Here is a 15,798-nt window from a genome sequence, read left to right as displayed (position 1 = left end):
AAAGAAAAAAAGAGGTTGCGGGCTTGCAGTTTTATGACCGTAAGTTGCTTTCATCCTCAGCAATGTTAAACATTGATATCCTCAATCGACTACGGTCACTGTGTAAAATGGACTTGGGAAATGTGAAATTCCGATCGTCGCCGGCCTTATGGAGATGGACATAATCTTTTTTTTTTGATAAGTAAACTTCTATCTCTGACAATTTTACTTCGTAAATCAAAGTAAGATAGCATTATTTCACTTGGAGAAATGGTTTATTTATATACGACTAAGAAGAATTATTAAAGTTAAATAATCAAAAATCTACATTTAGGCAATCCATTGCTCTTTAAAGCTATCATAGGTTAGCTAATACTTATCCATTTTCTCGTTTATTTGAGGTAATATATAATTTTGGGGGGGGGGGGGGGGGGGGGGGGGGATATATAAGTGTAAAAAGAAAAAAAATAATTGAAAATAGGGGGGTGAACTATCCGAAGGAAAAAGAAAATGGAAATGTAGACACTGTTTGACACCTTGACCCGGGAACATGTATGTATTTTCGAGGCATTGTTCTCTGGGAAGACCAGTCAACGATCCTTAACCCTCGGTCTCTGTCTTTCTTTTTCCAATGCCCCATAAATAAAAGGTTTTCACTGTTTTCTAGTTAATCTTTATTTATTAGGAAAGTCTGTGGACTTTAGTGAAGGGGGATAAAGAAAAGACCAAAGTAAACAAACACGTGAATAACGAGAGAAATTTAACCGGCTCGTGCTTTGCTTTTGCATCGAGAGTGATTGTTTCCGTATAAAATCCTATTAGTCTGGAAAAAGACTTCGTTTTCCGATTTGAAGTCCTGGAAAAGGTTTTGGCAGCATGATCTCGAGAAGATTTCAAAAAAGAAAAGAAAAAAAAAGTTCTAATTCCGCGTGGTTTGGTTCGATCGTCGTTGAGAAAACCAATCACTTGCCGTAAAATGAACTTTTTCTATGATGGGCATACGATAAATGTTGAGTCAGACAGTTAGAGAGAATCACATCTGAGTCGTGTGATATACGTGTTTTAGCAGGAAAAAAAAAAAAAAAGAGGACAGATTTTGTGATATTTTTTATCTTCCTCTGCAGGCAAGTGTTTGTCCAGGCATCCTTAAATGCTACCACTAGAATTGGGACATCCAATTTTCCTTCTTTAGGGTTCCATTCCATGTCATTTTCATTTTCCCTTTTTCTAAAATAGCTCGAGGGTGAAAATGATTCTTAGGATGGAATATTTTGTTGTATCAAAGATGAAGCTTGCCCATCGTACTCTCATTGAGGATCGAAGCACAGAAAACGAATATAATAATACATAGTAAAGTCGCTGTAGAAACACGAGGGGGACTGAGATAAACTCTTGGTCGATTATCTCAAAAAATGAAGTATCAGTTGGATTTGCAGACGTTTATTGGCGCCGCAACGCATAACGTGCCCCGAAAATCTTCTCCTGGAAAGAGCGAGTCAAATTATTTGCCCCTTAAGATTCTCTTGAATGGAGGAAGAGCCATATTATGCTAGCACATAACTTTTCATCGGTGGTCGTTTTCGCGTAACAATCGAAACGTTTAAGGTTTGCAAAACTCAAATGAAAAATATTCAGCCTTTGATGGACAAGAGAGACTTTTTTACATCTTAATACGAAATGATTTGATGGAAGTTCTAATGGAATATGGCTTCATACTTGGTCTCCTCATTGTGCGAATTACAATATTAATTCCCATCATCGACTTGCTCCTTCCTCGCCGCAGCAAGAGCATTGTCCGTGGCAAATGACTGCCTTTGCCGCCTAGACTTTTTCTGTGTCCATAGATGACGAGGGATTGTCTGCCGTAACCATAGACCTCATCAACCTTCGGATGTTGTATCTGTTACAAACTGGAAAGCATCGTGTACTTTATTGTTGTCTAGAGAAGAATTGCACAGACGAGCAAGCGCTTCGGGGCATGGAGCCCAACAAGCGGTCCAAGAAAGCCCAAGATAGCAGATTGATGAATGCCATTGATATTATTGCTGAATCTAAGTCTATTTGCTTCTGGGTTTGATCGATTTTGGGTGTTGATTCCTCTGTTTTGGGTCGACTCAGAACCAAGAGCATCCAGGATTAAGTCGTACACTCGCGCGGGCATGAAACTCTTGGTCCGGGCCAAACTTTGCCACAGGAAACGAAGTGGAATCTACTGGGAAAAGGAAATAGATTTGGGGTTATGCTTCGACTACCTGATAAATCAACTTATTTGATTCATCCTGTCATTCATAAATCGAGACCATGTAATAATTTTTCACAACTCGATATAAATTATCAATATTGAACACTATGGAAACTTCGGATCAACTAACAACGGAAGTCCTCAAAATTTTGTTGCCCGAGTTTGTAACAACAACAGAAAAATGAACTGATAATGTCATTGACGGAACCATGAATGCAGCAGCCCCTGCTCCTCGACCAACCCGAAATCATAGTCCGGCCTCAGGAAATCAAAGTTGTAGCTCGTGCCCTCTTCATCATCTCCCACCTGATCCCCGAGCATCCCACAACCTCCTGACTTCCACATCAAGCCATAATTCGAATGCTGATCCCACAGCCCTGCTGCTCCAGCCTCCCTAACGAATGGCTGATCAGAAGAACCAATAGAGTCGGCTCGACCTAGCTGTTGTTGTTCCATTTTTATGGTTGCGGCCACAGCACCATGGTAAGCTCGACCATCGACTCTGTTGTTGCAACTGTTTATAGAATTTGAGCAGGTGGAGTCCATGCTCCCTGCAAGTTCGACGCTGGCAGCACTTGAAGGCACATAACAAGTTCCGGGGTCGTCCAAATTTCCGCTGGCTTGCGAGATGGTGTAAGACTTCAGCCCGCTACACCTGCAGAACAACTCCAGTCCTGGATCACGAGAGCTCGGAACCGGTTTAACCGCAGTATTTCCATTGATCATGGGTCCATAAAGTTCCATACGATCACTTGATGGTTCGCCTTTAACTTCCAAACTACCCTGAACAGTTGAAGGATCGGAATCCGGAATTTTCACTGGAGACAACGTCCCAAAACTGCCATTTGGAGAAGGTTCAACAATCTCTTTCCCCTCAAAGCGACTCCCGCCGCTACTAACTTCGCAGCCATCAATCTCCTGCCTCTCCCTCGAGCAACTCGGCTTCGACAGGGTTGAAGCTGAAGCAGAGGCCGTCCACTCAGGGAAGTTCACCCTGGCCAGCGGTCCATACAGGGCCCTGGCGGCCTCGTCGTAGGCCAGGGCTGCCTTGTGGGAGGTCTCGAAAGTCCCGAGCCACAGCCTGTTGGCCTTCACCTGGCCCCGGGACTTGTCCAGGGGCTCCCTTATCTCAGCCACCCACTTGCCCCAGGTCCTCTGCCTCACGCCGCGGTAGCTGCATACCGAGTTCTCGGGCCCGCCCTTCCCCCTCATGCACCCCTTCCTCGAGCCCTTCGCGGGCGGGACACGCCTCCCCGAGGTGGGGCTGCTCTCGTTGTGCTCCTTCCACCTTGAGAGAGTGTCCTCGATCGAGTCCGACCCGTTCTGCCGCTTCTTCAGCCTCCGGACGCCAGACAAAGCTGGGGACGTAACCGGACCCGGGCTCTGATTCGTGCTCGGGTTGCAGCTCATGCTAATTCTTGCAAAATTCAGATTCATAGTAAATCTGCAAAAACGAGAGCTTCCCCCCTTCCCTTCCCTTACCTTACCTTACCTTACCTGCAGAGAGCACTGGTAGGGTTTTAGTTGGAAGTTTACCGAAGGCGAAGGGTTTAATGGCGAAAGACTTCGGGTATAAATAAAGACAGCAAGGCAAGACACGCTGTTTCTTGCTGACAAAGTAAATGTAGGGGAACGCCGCCAGGGCACATGGTGACGAAGCAGCCAAGTGGCTCGTCGCGACACGTCTCAGCAGCCCATTTCGCGGAGGAGCCTGGATTTACGTCATTTTCTTGGCGACGAAGGCATTATTATTATTTTATTGTTTTTATTTAAAATTTTAATTATCTGTCTTTCTATTGGATGAGTGGCGGCAAATCCTATCTCAATTACGATGGGAGAAGCGCAGAGAAGTCTGAATCAATGTGCTAAAAGGCCTTTAGGCCGATGATAAAAAGCCCATATCAATTTCGTGGGCCTTATCCAGAAATTTTATGGGCCTGAAGTCTTTCTCGGTCACAAGGAAGGTCCTGGCTCGAGATGGCAGGTAATAGATGAATCGATCGAGAAATGAAATGATGAATGAAAGCATGAACCCAATACGATTTATATACAGACACTGACAACTAAATAAGCAATCAAAGAATTTTGCAACCTGGACTAATTGAGAATAGAACACCCAACTGGTTGATTTATTCGACCATTGGTGCCGGAACCTCGGTCCCTTCGTTCCCAGGTTCCGCGGATGCCTCGGGCATGATCTCCTCCAGCTGCTGGAGGACCTCCTGAACCTCGGGACGGGATGTGGGGGAAGGATCGACGCAGTGCAGGGCTAGCTTCAGGGTGTTGAGTAGCTCGTCCCCGATGGCTGTGGCGTCCCTCATCAGCTCCAGATCGAACACCTCGGTGGTCCACTCCTCCTTCACGAGTGATGCCACCCACTGGGGCAGGTCCCTCCCGCTGGTGCCCTCGCTCGGGGACTTCCCGGTAAGGAGCTCGAGCACAATGACGCCAAGGCTGTAGACGTCGGTTTTGTTGGTCGGCTTCTTGGTCTTGGAAAGTTCTGGAGCCGCATAGCCCAATGCTCCTGCAGTGGCGACCATGGTGGCGGCGCCACCACTCATGAGCCGGGATAGGCCATAGTCGGCTATGTGGGCATTAACCTGCTCGTCTAGGAGGACATTGCTCGATGTGAGGTTCCCATGGACCATGTTCTCCTGGGTGTGGAGGTGGTTCAGCCCCCGCGCCACCCCGATGGCTATTCTCCTCCGAGTTGGCCAGTCGATGCTTGTCTCAGGGCCCCGTGCTGCAAGTGAAATCAATTTAGAATTTATCAGGTCTAGGAACCATAAGTTAAACATTCCGATTTTCTATTTAAACGTCCTCTAAACTTTATTACCGACGCGTAAAATAAAATCGAACTTACCATGAAGAAACGATGCGAGGCTCCCTTTGGGCATGTAATCGAAGACGAGGAGCTTCTCTCTCTTCGGGCCAAGATAGTAAGCCCGGAGAGCTAACAGGTTCGGGTGCCGAATCCTCCCGAGCACAGCAACTTCGTTCTCGAACTCTTTCTGGCTCTTAGTGGTCTTCTCCCTCAACCTCTTCACAGCTACTTGGTGACCATCCTCTAGCGTCGCCTTATATGCTGTGCCATAACTGCTCTTCCCCATGATCTCCGCGGTCGCACACAGTAAATCATCAGCTGCGAACACAAATGGCCCGTCGAAGTGGACCAACTTACCGCCAGCGTCGCCTCCCGATTCAACTTCCATGCCTGAAGAACCAGCCTTCTCCGATATAGCCGTCGATGCCGGAGGCTTCCCATTCTTCTTCTTGGCTGCAGCCTTCTTTCGGAACAAGCAGCAGAGCACAATGCAACAGAGGACAAGCAGGATGGCGAGGAGAATCCCTGCGGCTATGAGGATAATGTCCTTCGTGGTCAACTTCCGTTTCCTGGACCCCATGGATGGCTCCGCCGAGGGGGATATGGAGCTCTGTGGGGGAGGAGAATTCGGGCATGGAGTCGAACTGCTGTACCCGCAGAGCTGGATGTTCCCGACGAATGAGCTGGCATTGAACTTCTCGGAGAGACGGGAGGGGACGGGACCGGAGAGGTTGTTGTAGGAGACATTAAAAGAATTGAGATTGGCCAGATTTTGCAGTGAGGAAGGGATTTCACCAGTGAAGTTGTTCTCGGATAGATCGAGTTTGGAAATGCTAGACATATTCCCGATAGTCGACGGGATTTTACCTTGGAACTTATTGTTACTTAAGTTGAGCATCGAGAGGTTCAGGAGTCGGTCCAGGGCATCGGGGAGTAGGCCCCTCAGTTGGTTCCCTTCTAAATTTAGGACTACAAGAGAGGACATGTTCGGAAAGCTAGCCGGCAAGCTCCCGTTGACAGAATTGAATGAGAGATCCAGCTCTCGGAGCCTCGAGAGACGCCCGAGCTCGTCAGGTATTGCTCCACCAATCTGGTTATGGCTCATTGAAAGCTTTTGGAGCAAGCCTAACTTGCCCAAAGAGGGCGGGATCGACCCCGAGATACGATTGTGATCGAGGGTCAAGGTGGTAAGCAGATAAGTGCTATTTCCGACTCCACCCCACGAGTCAGGTATAGGGCCAGACAGGTTGTTGCGCTCAAGGGCGAGGAATGCAATGGAAGGGGATCGGGTCAGGCCAACCGGGATAGACCCGGTGAGGGAGTTGGAGCTCAAATCGAGTCGCATCAACTTGGTGGAGTTTGCAATGGCGGGGGGGATCGGCCCCGAGAGGAGGTTGTTTCTCAGGTCGAGAGCCTGGAGGAGGGGGCAGTTACCGAGCGAGGGCGGGACCGAGCCCAAGAGGCGGTTGTTGAAGAGGTGGACACCACGGAGGTAAGGGAGGAAGCCGAGGGACTGGGGGACCACGCCGGTGAGGGAGTTGTCGTGGAGGCTGAGCCTGCGGAGCGCCCCGAGCTGGGCGATCTTCTCGGAGATGCGGCCACCAAGGCCCTTCCAGGGGAGCTGGATCACGATGACCTGCCCTTGGGCGCACTTGATCCCAGCCCAGCCACCAGAGCAGGCCCCGAGCGCGCTACCATTCCAGCTCCGGAGGACCCCGTGGGGGTCGACGAGCTCGCTCCTGATGGCCAGGAGGGCCTGGTAGTCCGCCTGGGTCACGATTACGCCGTCCCATTCACGGGACGATGAGGAGGGCGCAATTGGGACTGCTAGAAACAGGAAAAAGAGGAAGCAGAGGCTGTTCCTCGGGGTCAATCTGTTCCGGCTCACACCGTTCCGGGATTCTACCATTGAAAGAGAGGCGGAAGGAAGGAAGGAAGGAAGGAAGGGACAGTGAAGAACGAGGTGGTTCTGTGTATGTCTTTAGGAGGAAGAAGGACGGTGGGGGAAGTAGAGGAGTACTTACTGAGAGTGTGACATGGAAGAGGAGCCTAACTAATTAAAAGAGAGACATGAGAGGATCAAAGCCCCTGACAACTGACACGTGAGTGTGTGGGGGAGAAGGGGTAGATGTTGGAAGGGGAGAAGAGGAAGAACAAAACCCTAACGGCTACTTTCTTTTCTATTTCTTTTTGGATGGATCAACGGCTACTTTTATACTTCTGAGTAGGAGCGGGAATAGGTCCTCGTAAATGGGTATTTCACCGTCTCAAATACATACATAGGTTATGAAAGAGTTTTATCCGTCGAGTCGTGAGAATGGTTTAGGATTTGAGGTCAAAATCCCCTTGGATTGAGAAAAATTCAAGGTTTTATTTCAAAACTCGTTTAAAACCCGTTAAGTGTGAAGCTACTATACCACCATATTACTCATTTATAAAATAATCTTCTTCGATATGTTGTGAACTTATAAGTGTTTGGTTTTCTCGAACGTGTTATGAATTTTTATAAGTGTTGTTTATTTTTCTCTAACAATTACTAGCATAAAATTTATATTTTCTGGTTATATTAAAATTTATTATTTCTGACAAAGAAAATGTACAAAAATGTAGTTGGGCACATGGTGACGTGGCAATTTGATGGTTTGTCTTGACACTTGTTAGCATACCATTTCGCAGAGCTACCTAGATTTATATTATTTTCTTAGCAATGAATACATTATTATTACTGGCCATTGCACTGTGCAATGCACCGGATTGTTATTCGTGACATTTTTTATTTTATTATTTAAATGAATCTATGATTATAGAATTAACTCTTTGATAAATTTCAAGTTAACAATTAATAGAAAAAAAGTTAAATTCATTATATTAATTTAGCTCTATTAAGTACTTTATTTATGGAAAAGAACACGACTTACAAATATTAATATATATCTTATCAATATGATTAGCTCAAGAGAATAGAAATATTTTAAACAAAACTAAGGTAATTAATTAAAATTTCTAATTGTTCATGCATTGTGCGGTTTACTCGTCATTTTACAAATGTAGTTTATTTTGAAAACTTGCATTTAATGTTTGTTTCTAAATTATTTTGCAATTTTTATCTTTTTTATTATTTAACAAAATAATTACTTCAAGAAATGAATATAAAATTATTTTAAAAATCAACTATGCGAACCTGGCTCCCCTCACACCAATCTTATTTATTAAATTTTTAATTATCTATTGTTAATTAATATTAATTTTCATTTAATCAACATTTGGAAATTTATAAAAGCTATCTGACTTAGTTCCTATGTGCATTAAGTTTTAATTATCTATTATTTATTATTTGTAACATGTTTTCATTTAGAATTTAATTTTGCAGTTAATTAGTAGTCGGCAAGTGAAAAGTCACTTTACGATGATTAGCGAGTTTGGAAATTTGGCATATTTCAAGCAACGACCTCAATCTTCCCCCGTCATCTTGCAATTATATATTCTATATGGATAATTTCCATTTAATTTTTTCATATGGAGATTTCAAGGAGATCGGACTCATCAAAGTCATAGAAATCGGGAATTGACGGTGAAGACGTCACCACTGCCGCTACAATGGAACTTGGTTGTTCACTAAAGGATACAGACTTACTTTATTCATAAGACTCGAAACTGAAAATTTACTTGAGGTATCAGAGCACTTGAACATGTCGGTAATAGTGAAGGAATCAAATAAATGAAGACATAATTAATGAATGAACGAATGAATGCATGAATACAGCGCAATTATATATACAGACACTGAATGGAAAATGAAATCAAAATACATAAGCGATGAAAGAATTAATTTATATAGCAACCTGAGCTAATTATGAAAAAAAACACCCAGCTGGTTTGATTTATTCTCACTATTAGTAAAAGAATAACGAATGCCTTATATTTTATGGACTATACCCTCTCCTTGTTCTTATGCCATTGTGTGTGTATTATTGCCTTATGGCTGCTATATGGATGGATCATCTTTTCTTTCATTCGGCCGGTGGTGCCAGAATCTCTGTCCCTTCATACCCAGGTTTCGCGGCCGTCTCGGGCATGATCTCCTCCAGCTGCTGGAGTACCTCCTGAACCTCGGGACGGGACGTGGGGGAAGGGTCAACGCAGTGGATGGCCAGCTTCAGGGTGTTGAGCAGCTCGTCCCCGATCGTCATCGTGTCCCTCATCAGTTCCAGATCGAACACCTCGTTGGTCCACTCCTCCTTCACGATCGATGCGACCCATTGGGGCAGATCCTCACCATTGGTGCCCTCGCTCGGGGACTTCCCTGTGAGGAGCTCGAGCACAATCACCCCAAGGCTGTAGACGTCGGTCTTGTTGGTCGGCTTCTTGGTCTTGGAGAGTTCTGGAGCAGCGTAGCCCACCGTGCCTGCAGTAGCGACCATGGTGGAGGCACCACTGGTCATGAGGCGGGATAGGCCATAGTCGGCTATGTGGGCATTCGCCTGCTCGTCCAGCACGACATTGCTCGATGTGAGGTTCCCATGGACCATGTTCTCCTGGGTGTGGAGGTGCTTCAACCCCCGCGCCACCCCAATGGCTATTCTCATCCTTGTTGGCCAGTCAATGCTCGTCTCGGGGCCGCGTGCTGCAGGTGAAATTAAATTCAGGATTTATCAGGTCTAGGAACCACGGGACAAACTTTCCGAGTTCATATTCCATCATCAATTTAATGCTAGTAATCAAGCGTAAAATCGAACTTACCGTGAAGAAACGATGCGAGGCTCCCTTTAGGCATGTAATCGAAGACGAGGAGCTTCTCTCCTTTTGGGCCAAGATAGTAGGCCCGGAGAGCTAACAGGTTCGGGTGCCGAATCCTACCAAGCACAGCGACTTCGTTCTCAAACTCTTTCTGGCCCTTTGTGGTCTTCTCCCTCAACCTCTTCACGGCTACATGATGACCATCCTCTAGCGTCGCCTTATATGCTGTGCCATAACTGCTCTTCCCCATGATCTCGGCGGTTGCGCACAGTAAATCATCAGCTGTGAACACAAATGGCCCGTCGAAGTGGACCAACTTACCGCCGGTGTCGCCCCCCGACTCGACTTCCATGCCTGAAGACACAGCCTTCTCCGATATCGCTGTTGATGCCGCAGACTTCCCATTCTTCTTCTTGGCTGCAGCCTTCTTTCGGAACAAGCAGCAGAGCAGAATGCAGCAGAGGACAAGCAGGATGGCAAGGAGAATCCCTGCAGCTATGAGGATGATGTCCTTCGTGGTTAACTTCCGTTTCTGTGACCCCGTGGAATTGGCTGGCTCTGGCGAGGGGGATATGGAGCTCTGTGGGGGAGGAGAATTCGGGCATGGAGTCGAACTGCTGTACCCGCAGAGCTGGATGTTCCCGACGAATGAACTAGCATTGAACTTCTCGGAGAGATGGGAAGGGACGGGACCAGAGAGGTTGTTGTAGGAGACATTAAAAGAATTGAGGTTGGCTAGATTTTCTAGCGAGGAAGGGATCTCGCCAATGAAGTTGTTTTCAGATAGATCGAGCTCAGAAATACTAGACATGTTCCCGATGGTCGACGGGATTTGGCCTCGGAACTTATTGTTCCCCAGGTTGAGCATCGAGAGGTTCTGCAGCCGGTTCAGGGCATCAGGGACTAGGCCTCTTAGTTGGTTCCCTTTTACATTCAGGACTACAAGAGAGGACATGTTGGAAAAGCTAGCTGGCAAGCTCCCGTCGATGGCATTGAATGAGAGATCGAGCTCTTGGAGCTTCGAGAGGCCGCCGATCTCATCAGGTATGGCTCCATCGATCTGGTTATGGCTCAATGAAAGCTTTTGGAGCAGGCCTAACTGGCCCAAAGAGGGCGGTACTGACCCAGAGATGCGATTGTGGTCGAGGGTCAAGGTAGTAAGCAGATGAGTGCTGTTTCCCGTCCCACCCCACGAGTCAGGTATAGGACCGGACAGGTTGTTGCGCTCAAGGGCGAGGAAGGCAATGGAAGGGGATCGGGTCAGGCCAATAGGGATAGGCCCAGTGAGAGCATTGGAGCTCAAATTGAGTCGAATCAACTTGGTGGAGTTTGCGAGGGCCGGGGGAATCGGCCCCGAGAGGAGGTTGTTACTCAGGTCGAGAGCCTGGAGGAGGGGGCACTTACCGAGGGAGGGCGGGACCGAGCCCGAGAGGCGGTTGTTGAAGAGGTGGACCCCGCGGAGGTAAGGGAGGAATCCGAGGGACTGGGGGACCACACCGGTGAGGGAGTTGTCGTGGAGACTGAGCCTGCGGAGCGCCCCGAGCTGGCCAATCTTCTCGGAGATGCGGCCACCAAGGGCCCTCCAGGGGAGCTGGATGGAAATGACCTGGCCATTGGCACACTTGATCCCCGCCCAGCCGCCCGAGCACGCCCCTGCTCCGCTACGGTTCCAGCTCTGAAGGACCCCGAGGGGGTCGACGAGCTCGCTCCTGATGGCCTGGAGGACCTGGTAGTCCGCCTGGGTCACGATTATGCCGTCCCATCTGTGGGACAATGATGACACAACTGGGACCGCAAGAAGCAGGACGAACAGGAAGCAGAGGCTGCTCTTCGGGGTTAATCTGTTCCGAGTCCAACGGTTCCGGGATTCTTCCATGGAATGGAGAAGCAGAAGAGGGAAGGAAGGAAGAAGGGACGCTGAGTTTCAACTCTCAAGCCTTATCAGTCTCTTCTTCTTCTTCCTTCCCTCCTCCTTCCTGTGGATTTGGTTCCGTGTATGTCTCGAGTGTAGAGAGAGAGAGAGAGAGAGAGAGAGTCAAGCTGGAGGAGGAAGAAGGGGAAGTATTGTTCTGAGAGTCTGAGAGAGAGAGTGTGAGATGGAAGAAGAGCTAATCTAATAAAAGAGAGGGACAGGATCCAAACTCTCCGACAGCTGACATGTGAGAAGAGGAAGAACTGAAACCCCAACGGCTACTTTTTACTTCTGAGGACAAGATATTATGATCTGCTTCTTCTTAAAAAACGGTCACTGATCGGTTTTGTTCGGCTACGGGTGACCAAGTCATTTTCTTTTCCTTGCTCCCATTGACAATAATAACAATAATTAATCAATTAATTAATTAATTGCTAATAATAAAAGAGAGGGAAGAAAAAGGGAAGGAAGGGGAAGGATGGTCTTTGTTTTTCCTTCCAACGGCTGCATTTCTTCAGCTGGGGGAGGGCCAAGGCCAGTCCTGGTGGGATCTTCATTGACCCGAGGTGGGTCACGTTCTCGGTCCCTGGAGCTCCGAATTCACCAAAGTGCCCCTACTCTTATTGCCCAGCTGGAACTGGTCCACGGTCAGTGGGCCCCAGTCAATGGGGCCTCCCAAGTAGAAGCCAGCTTGCTTCCTGTTAAGATCCACCCCTCCCCTCCTCCTCTGCCAGTATGCAATACGGAATAAGGCAGAGCAGAGAATGATATAGTGTTGAGGGCTTTGTGCCATTGTATAGAATATGTGCTTGTAGCTGAGCCTCCAAGCCCTTGTTTGATTGTGAAGCATACCTCCTAACCTTGCCGCAGACTAATGCACGTGCTATTGTCCCAGTCCGACTCGAAATCACACAAATTAAGCCCCAAATTACTCAGCGCAAGTTGTGTGTGCCAATCTCGCGGTTTTGGTGTAAACCTCAGAACAGTTGACAAACATTGCAGTCCCTTCATGGGTTCGTTTTGCAGGCATAGTTAAGGATCAGAACGGATCTAGCCAACAAGGCATAGTTAAGGATAAAAACAGAATGATTGTGTTGTTTTCACACGTTGATCCATGACCACTGCTACATACATCAGTAAATCATCAATTCCGCGCTCTCCTGCCAATCCAAGGTTTCTCCCTGAGAGCCATCCAGTACGAGAAAAGAAAACATGCACAGGCGGTCTACACGACCAGGAATCCTACTACGAGTTTCCAACATTGGATTGCAGGAAGAAAACCGTGCACACGAAGTGCATTTGTCATTTGAATGAAACTTCAACCTGGTGGTACTTCTGAACCCAAGTCACCTTATCAATCAACGACTCCACCGAATCCAAACTGCTCAATTTAGAGAAGATCGAAACTGACATACAACAACTGCTGCAGAGAAGAACCATTTCAAGAGCAAACACCATTTCTTTTCATCAGCTAACGGCCTAAGATGCTCATCATGCTAGCAGTGTACTGAGCCTCACACGACTCCTGAGAATGATCCGATTTGGAAGCCGAGTTATTTCCAACTCATAACTATAGATGAGCTCAACAGGCAAATAATGGCATTCGAATGTAAGTTCAAAGTAATGCAGTTGGAGTACCGGATCGGGATAAATACTCACATTACATTCGAACGCCATCCAGCCACTCCATTGCCGCAAACACCAATGTAAGACCGAATTCAGTAAACCACCACCAGCGTAACAAGAACGCTACGTACATTAACATACCTATCTTCCATTGAGGAGAAGATCTTAGCAGCATTGTCCAGCACCGATATGTAGATCAAGAGCACATCTTGTCTAATTTCCATAAGAAACGGCAAGGATCTCGCCCAAAGTAAAAGAATTTACGCACCAATGGTATACATTCGACAACCAGGCCAAGATTGATTCACAACTATCATTCAAATGGAACTCCAACGTACAAATCGTATTAACAACGAACTCCTCCATAACAGATGCAAGAAGTAGCAGATCGTCAAAGAGCATATCCAAATCCTATTATATATGTAAAGAACAATTGACAAAACTTTTAATAATTTCATGATTATTCATTTTCTCTATGGATCCTAAAATTCGAATAGATCATCTTTCATCAGCAGATCTCATTGGAATGTCACCTCAGACACGGGAGGCGACTGCCGGAGCAGCTGCAGCGGCAGCATTTGAGGCAGCATTGCCGAGGAACGAGAGAAATCCGGTGGCAGCCGGCTCTGGCTCGTCCAAGAACAGATCCTCCGGAGCCCTAAATGCGCCATGGATGCAGACAACGGCCACCCCGGCCAAGAGGGCGGAGATGAGGACAGATCCGACGCTGGTGAGGAAGATGACGACGATGCTGAAGACCACGAGGATGCCAAGGGTCTCGCGGTCGGAGTAGGTGCGGCCAAAGAGGACAAGCGGGGAGTCAGCGGGGCGGAAGAGGTAGAGGAAGAGCCAGGAGGCGAGGAGGCCGGCGAGGAGGAGGAGGGAGAAGGGGTGGGTGACGAGGGAGAATCCGAGGATGAGGGCGACGACGGCGAGGTAGTTGACCCGGAAGTATGAGTAGTTCTTGCGGACGCGGAGGGCGGCCTCGGAGAACGACTCCGGCTTGGAGAAGGCGGAGCGGTCGGCGAGCTCGGTCCAGGGGCGGCGCTGGGAGAGGCCGTGGCGGAGGGAGTCGGAGAGGTGGTTGATGAAGGACCGGAAGGCCGGGTTGGCGATCGGGGGCTGGGACTGGACGGCCGACCCGGCGGCGGTGTTGGCGGTGGTGGATGTCGTCTGGGGGTTGGAGATCGGGAGAATCGGAGGCGACGCCGACGACATCTTCAAACGCAATCAAAGCTTCGGCTCAGATCGAACGGAGAGAGAGAGAGAGAGAGGGAAACGGGGAGAGGGGGAGAGAGCGATCTGTGGGATGGAATATAGCGTGACGGAGAGAGAGAGAAAGGGAAAGGTTATGAACGGTGCGAGTATATGTTTGCTTCGTAGTTACGGTTCAGCCAACAAAGCGGAGGCGACGGGCTAAAATAAGGAAACTCCTGGAAAAAGAAAAATAAAAAAAAGAATATTTTAATTTTTTTTCTATATGCACTTTAATATCTAAAAATTTAATGAATTTTGATTAATTCAATTGACACTCGCTGGTTTAATAAGGGATTTTTTCTATTTATAAGATTTAAATTTAAGAATTATTTAAGGAGAATGGAAGTCAAACGGCTTAAATCAACGTATATCAATGAAAAAGTCTAATTTGCTTTGACGGAAAAAGAAAAGAAAAATCTTGATTGGAGAGGTTTGTTGGCTCGTGGGTATTGGCCAATGACCTTCTACCACGTCAATGATTAGTACGAAAATGATAAACTAAAATGGTTAATTACACTGATGGTCCAAAAAGTTTTAATAATATATCAGGTTAGTCTAAAAAGTTTGTTTTGCTACTTGATGGTACAAAATGTTTCAAAATTGTAACATGATAGTACAAACTGTCATCTCGTCATTGACGCCGTCAAGCTGTCCTTTACAATACTGTAAATTTTACACTATCATGTAATTTACGTAAAATATTTTGTATTATTAAGTTACAACTTCAAAACATTTTGTACTATCATGTAACGTCTTACAAAAATCGATTTTGCACCATCAGCGTCGGCTTGACGGCGTTAATGACGAGATGACTGTTTGTACTATCATGTTACAACTTTGAAATATTTTGTACCATCAAGTAGCAAAAAAAAAATTTGGACTAATTTGATACATTATTAAAACTTTTTGAATCACCAGTATAATTTACCCTAAACTAAAATTCTGGTGACTTTCCAATTCCAACTGACATAAGGAAAAATAATAATAAAAGGAAAACGGTTTTCCAAGTGACTTCCTAAAAGCGTGTACATGGATGGACTTGGACCGACCGACCGACGGACGGGCGGATGCAATATTGCCACTTCTGTTTCATATTGCAAGTCTCTTCCAGGGCGCAAGACAACTTAGATCACACACGGTTAGCGTATCCTGCGACCTAATCAGGGCTCACTTTCCACAGATTTGCTTGTTTTAGATCATTACATTGAACGGTGATTCGGC

At 46.8% G+C, this 15,798-nt stretch overlaps 4 protein-coding genes across 4 annotated transcripts; all 4 read right to left on the bottom strand.

Moving 5' to 3' along the window:
- Positions 1–2,276: 2,276 nt before the first annotated feature.
- Positions 2,277–3,753, bottom strand: LOC116208293. The gene has a single exon (XM_031541651.1). It carries the CDS (start codon positions 3,656–3,658, stop codon positions 2,417–2,419), a length of 1,242 nt encoding a protein of 413 aa, XP_031397511.1. The 5' UTR covers positions 3,659–3,753; the 3' UTR covers positions 2,277–2,416.
- A 481-nt stretch (positions 3,754–4,234) lies between these two features.
- On the bottom strand, positions 4,235–7,189 carry LOC116208292 (probably inactive leucine-rich repeat receptor-like protein kinase IMK2). Its single transcript, XM_031541650.1, has 2 exons — positions 5,085–7,189; positions 4,235–4,964 (listed from the first exon to the last, which is right to left on the bottom strand). The coding sequence occupies exons 1-2, from the start codon at positions 6,952–6,954 to the stop codon at positions 4,351–4,353; spliced, it is 2,484 nt and encodes an 827-aa protein (XP_031397510.1). The 5' UTR covers positions 6,955–7,189; the 3' UTR covers positions 4,235–4,350.
- A 1,558-nt stretch (positions 7,190–8,747) lies between these two features.
- Positions 8,748–12,016, bottom strand: LOC116207132 (probably inactive leucine-rich repeat receptor-like protein kinase IMK2). Its single transcript, XM_031539997.1, has 2 exons — positions 9,786–12,016; positions 8,748–9,669 (listed from the first exon to the last, which is right to left on the bottom strand). The coding sequence occupies exons 1-2, from the start codon at positions 11,656–11,658 to the stop codon at positions 9,056–9,058; spliced, it is 2,487 nt and encodes an 828-aa protein (XP_031395857.1). The 5' UTR covers positions 11,659–12,016; the 3' UTR covers positions 8,748–9,055.
- Positions 12,017–13,596: 1,580 nt separating this feature from the next.
- On the bottom strand, positions 13,597–14,717 carry LOC116207133 (PRA1 family protein B4-like). The gene has a single exon (XM_031539998.1). The coding sequence runs from the start codon at positions 14,536–14,538 to the stop codon at positions 13,855–13,857; it is 684 nt and encodes a 227-aa protein (XP_031395858.1). The 5' UTR covers positions 14,539–14,717; the 3' UTR covers positions 13,597–13,854.
- Between the last annotated feature and the right edge of the window lie 1,081 nt (positions 14,718–15,798).

The sequence above is a fragment of the Punica granatum genome, chromosome 5 (genome assembly GCF_007655135.1).
Source record: "Punica granatum isolate Tunisia-2019 chromosome 5, ASM765513v2, whole genome shotgun sequence".
NCBI lineage: Eukaryota > Viridiplantae > Streptophyta > Magnoliopsida > Myrtales > Lythraceae > Punica > Punica granatum.
This window is presented reverse-complemented; position numbering and strand designations above follow the sequence as displayed.

Excerpts from the sequence above, each read along its gene's own strand:
- LOC116208293 (XM_031541651.1), bottom strand. The coding sequence starts at position 3,658 with ATGAATCTGAATTTTGCAAGAATTAGCATGAGCTGCAACCCGAGCACG.
- LOC116208292 (XM_031541650.1), bottom strand. The coding sequence starts at position 6,954 with ATGGTAGAATCCCGGAACGGTGTGAGCCGGAACAGATTGACCCCGAGG. Across the intron at positions 4,965-5,084 it reads CCTCGCATCGTTTCTTCATG|CACGGGGCCCTGAGACAAGC; the intron begins GTAAGTTCGATT and ends TTTCACTTGCAG.
- LOC116207132 (XM_031539997.1), bottom strand. The coding sequence starts at position 11,658 with ATGGAAGAATCCCGGAACCGTTGGACTCGGAACAGATTAACCCCGAAG. Across the intron at positions 9,670-9,785 it reads CCTCGCATCGTTTCTTCACG|CACGCGGCCCCGAGACGAGC; the intron begins GTAAGTTCGATT and ends TTTCACCTGCAG.
- LOC116207133 (XM_031539998.1), bottom strand. The coding sequence starts at position 14,538 with ATGTCGTCGGCGTCGCCTCCGATTCTCCCGATCTCCAACCCCCAGACG.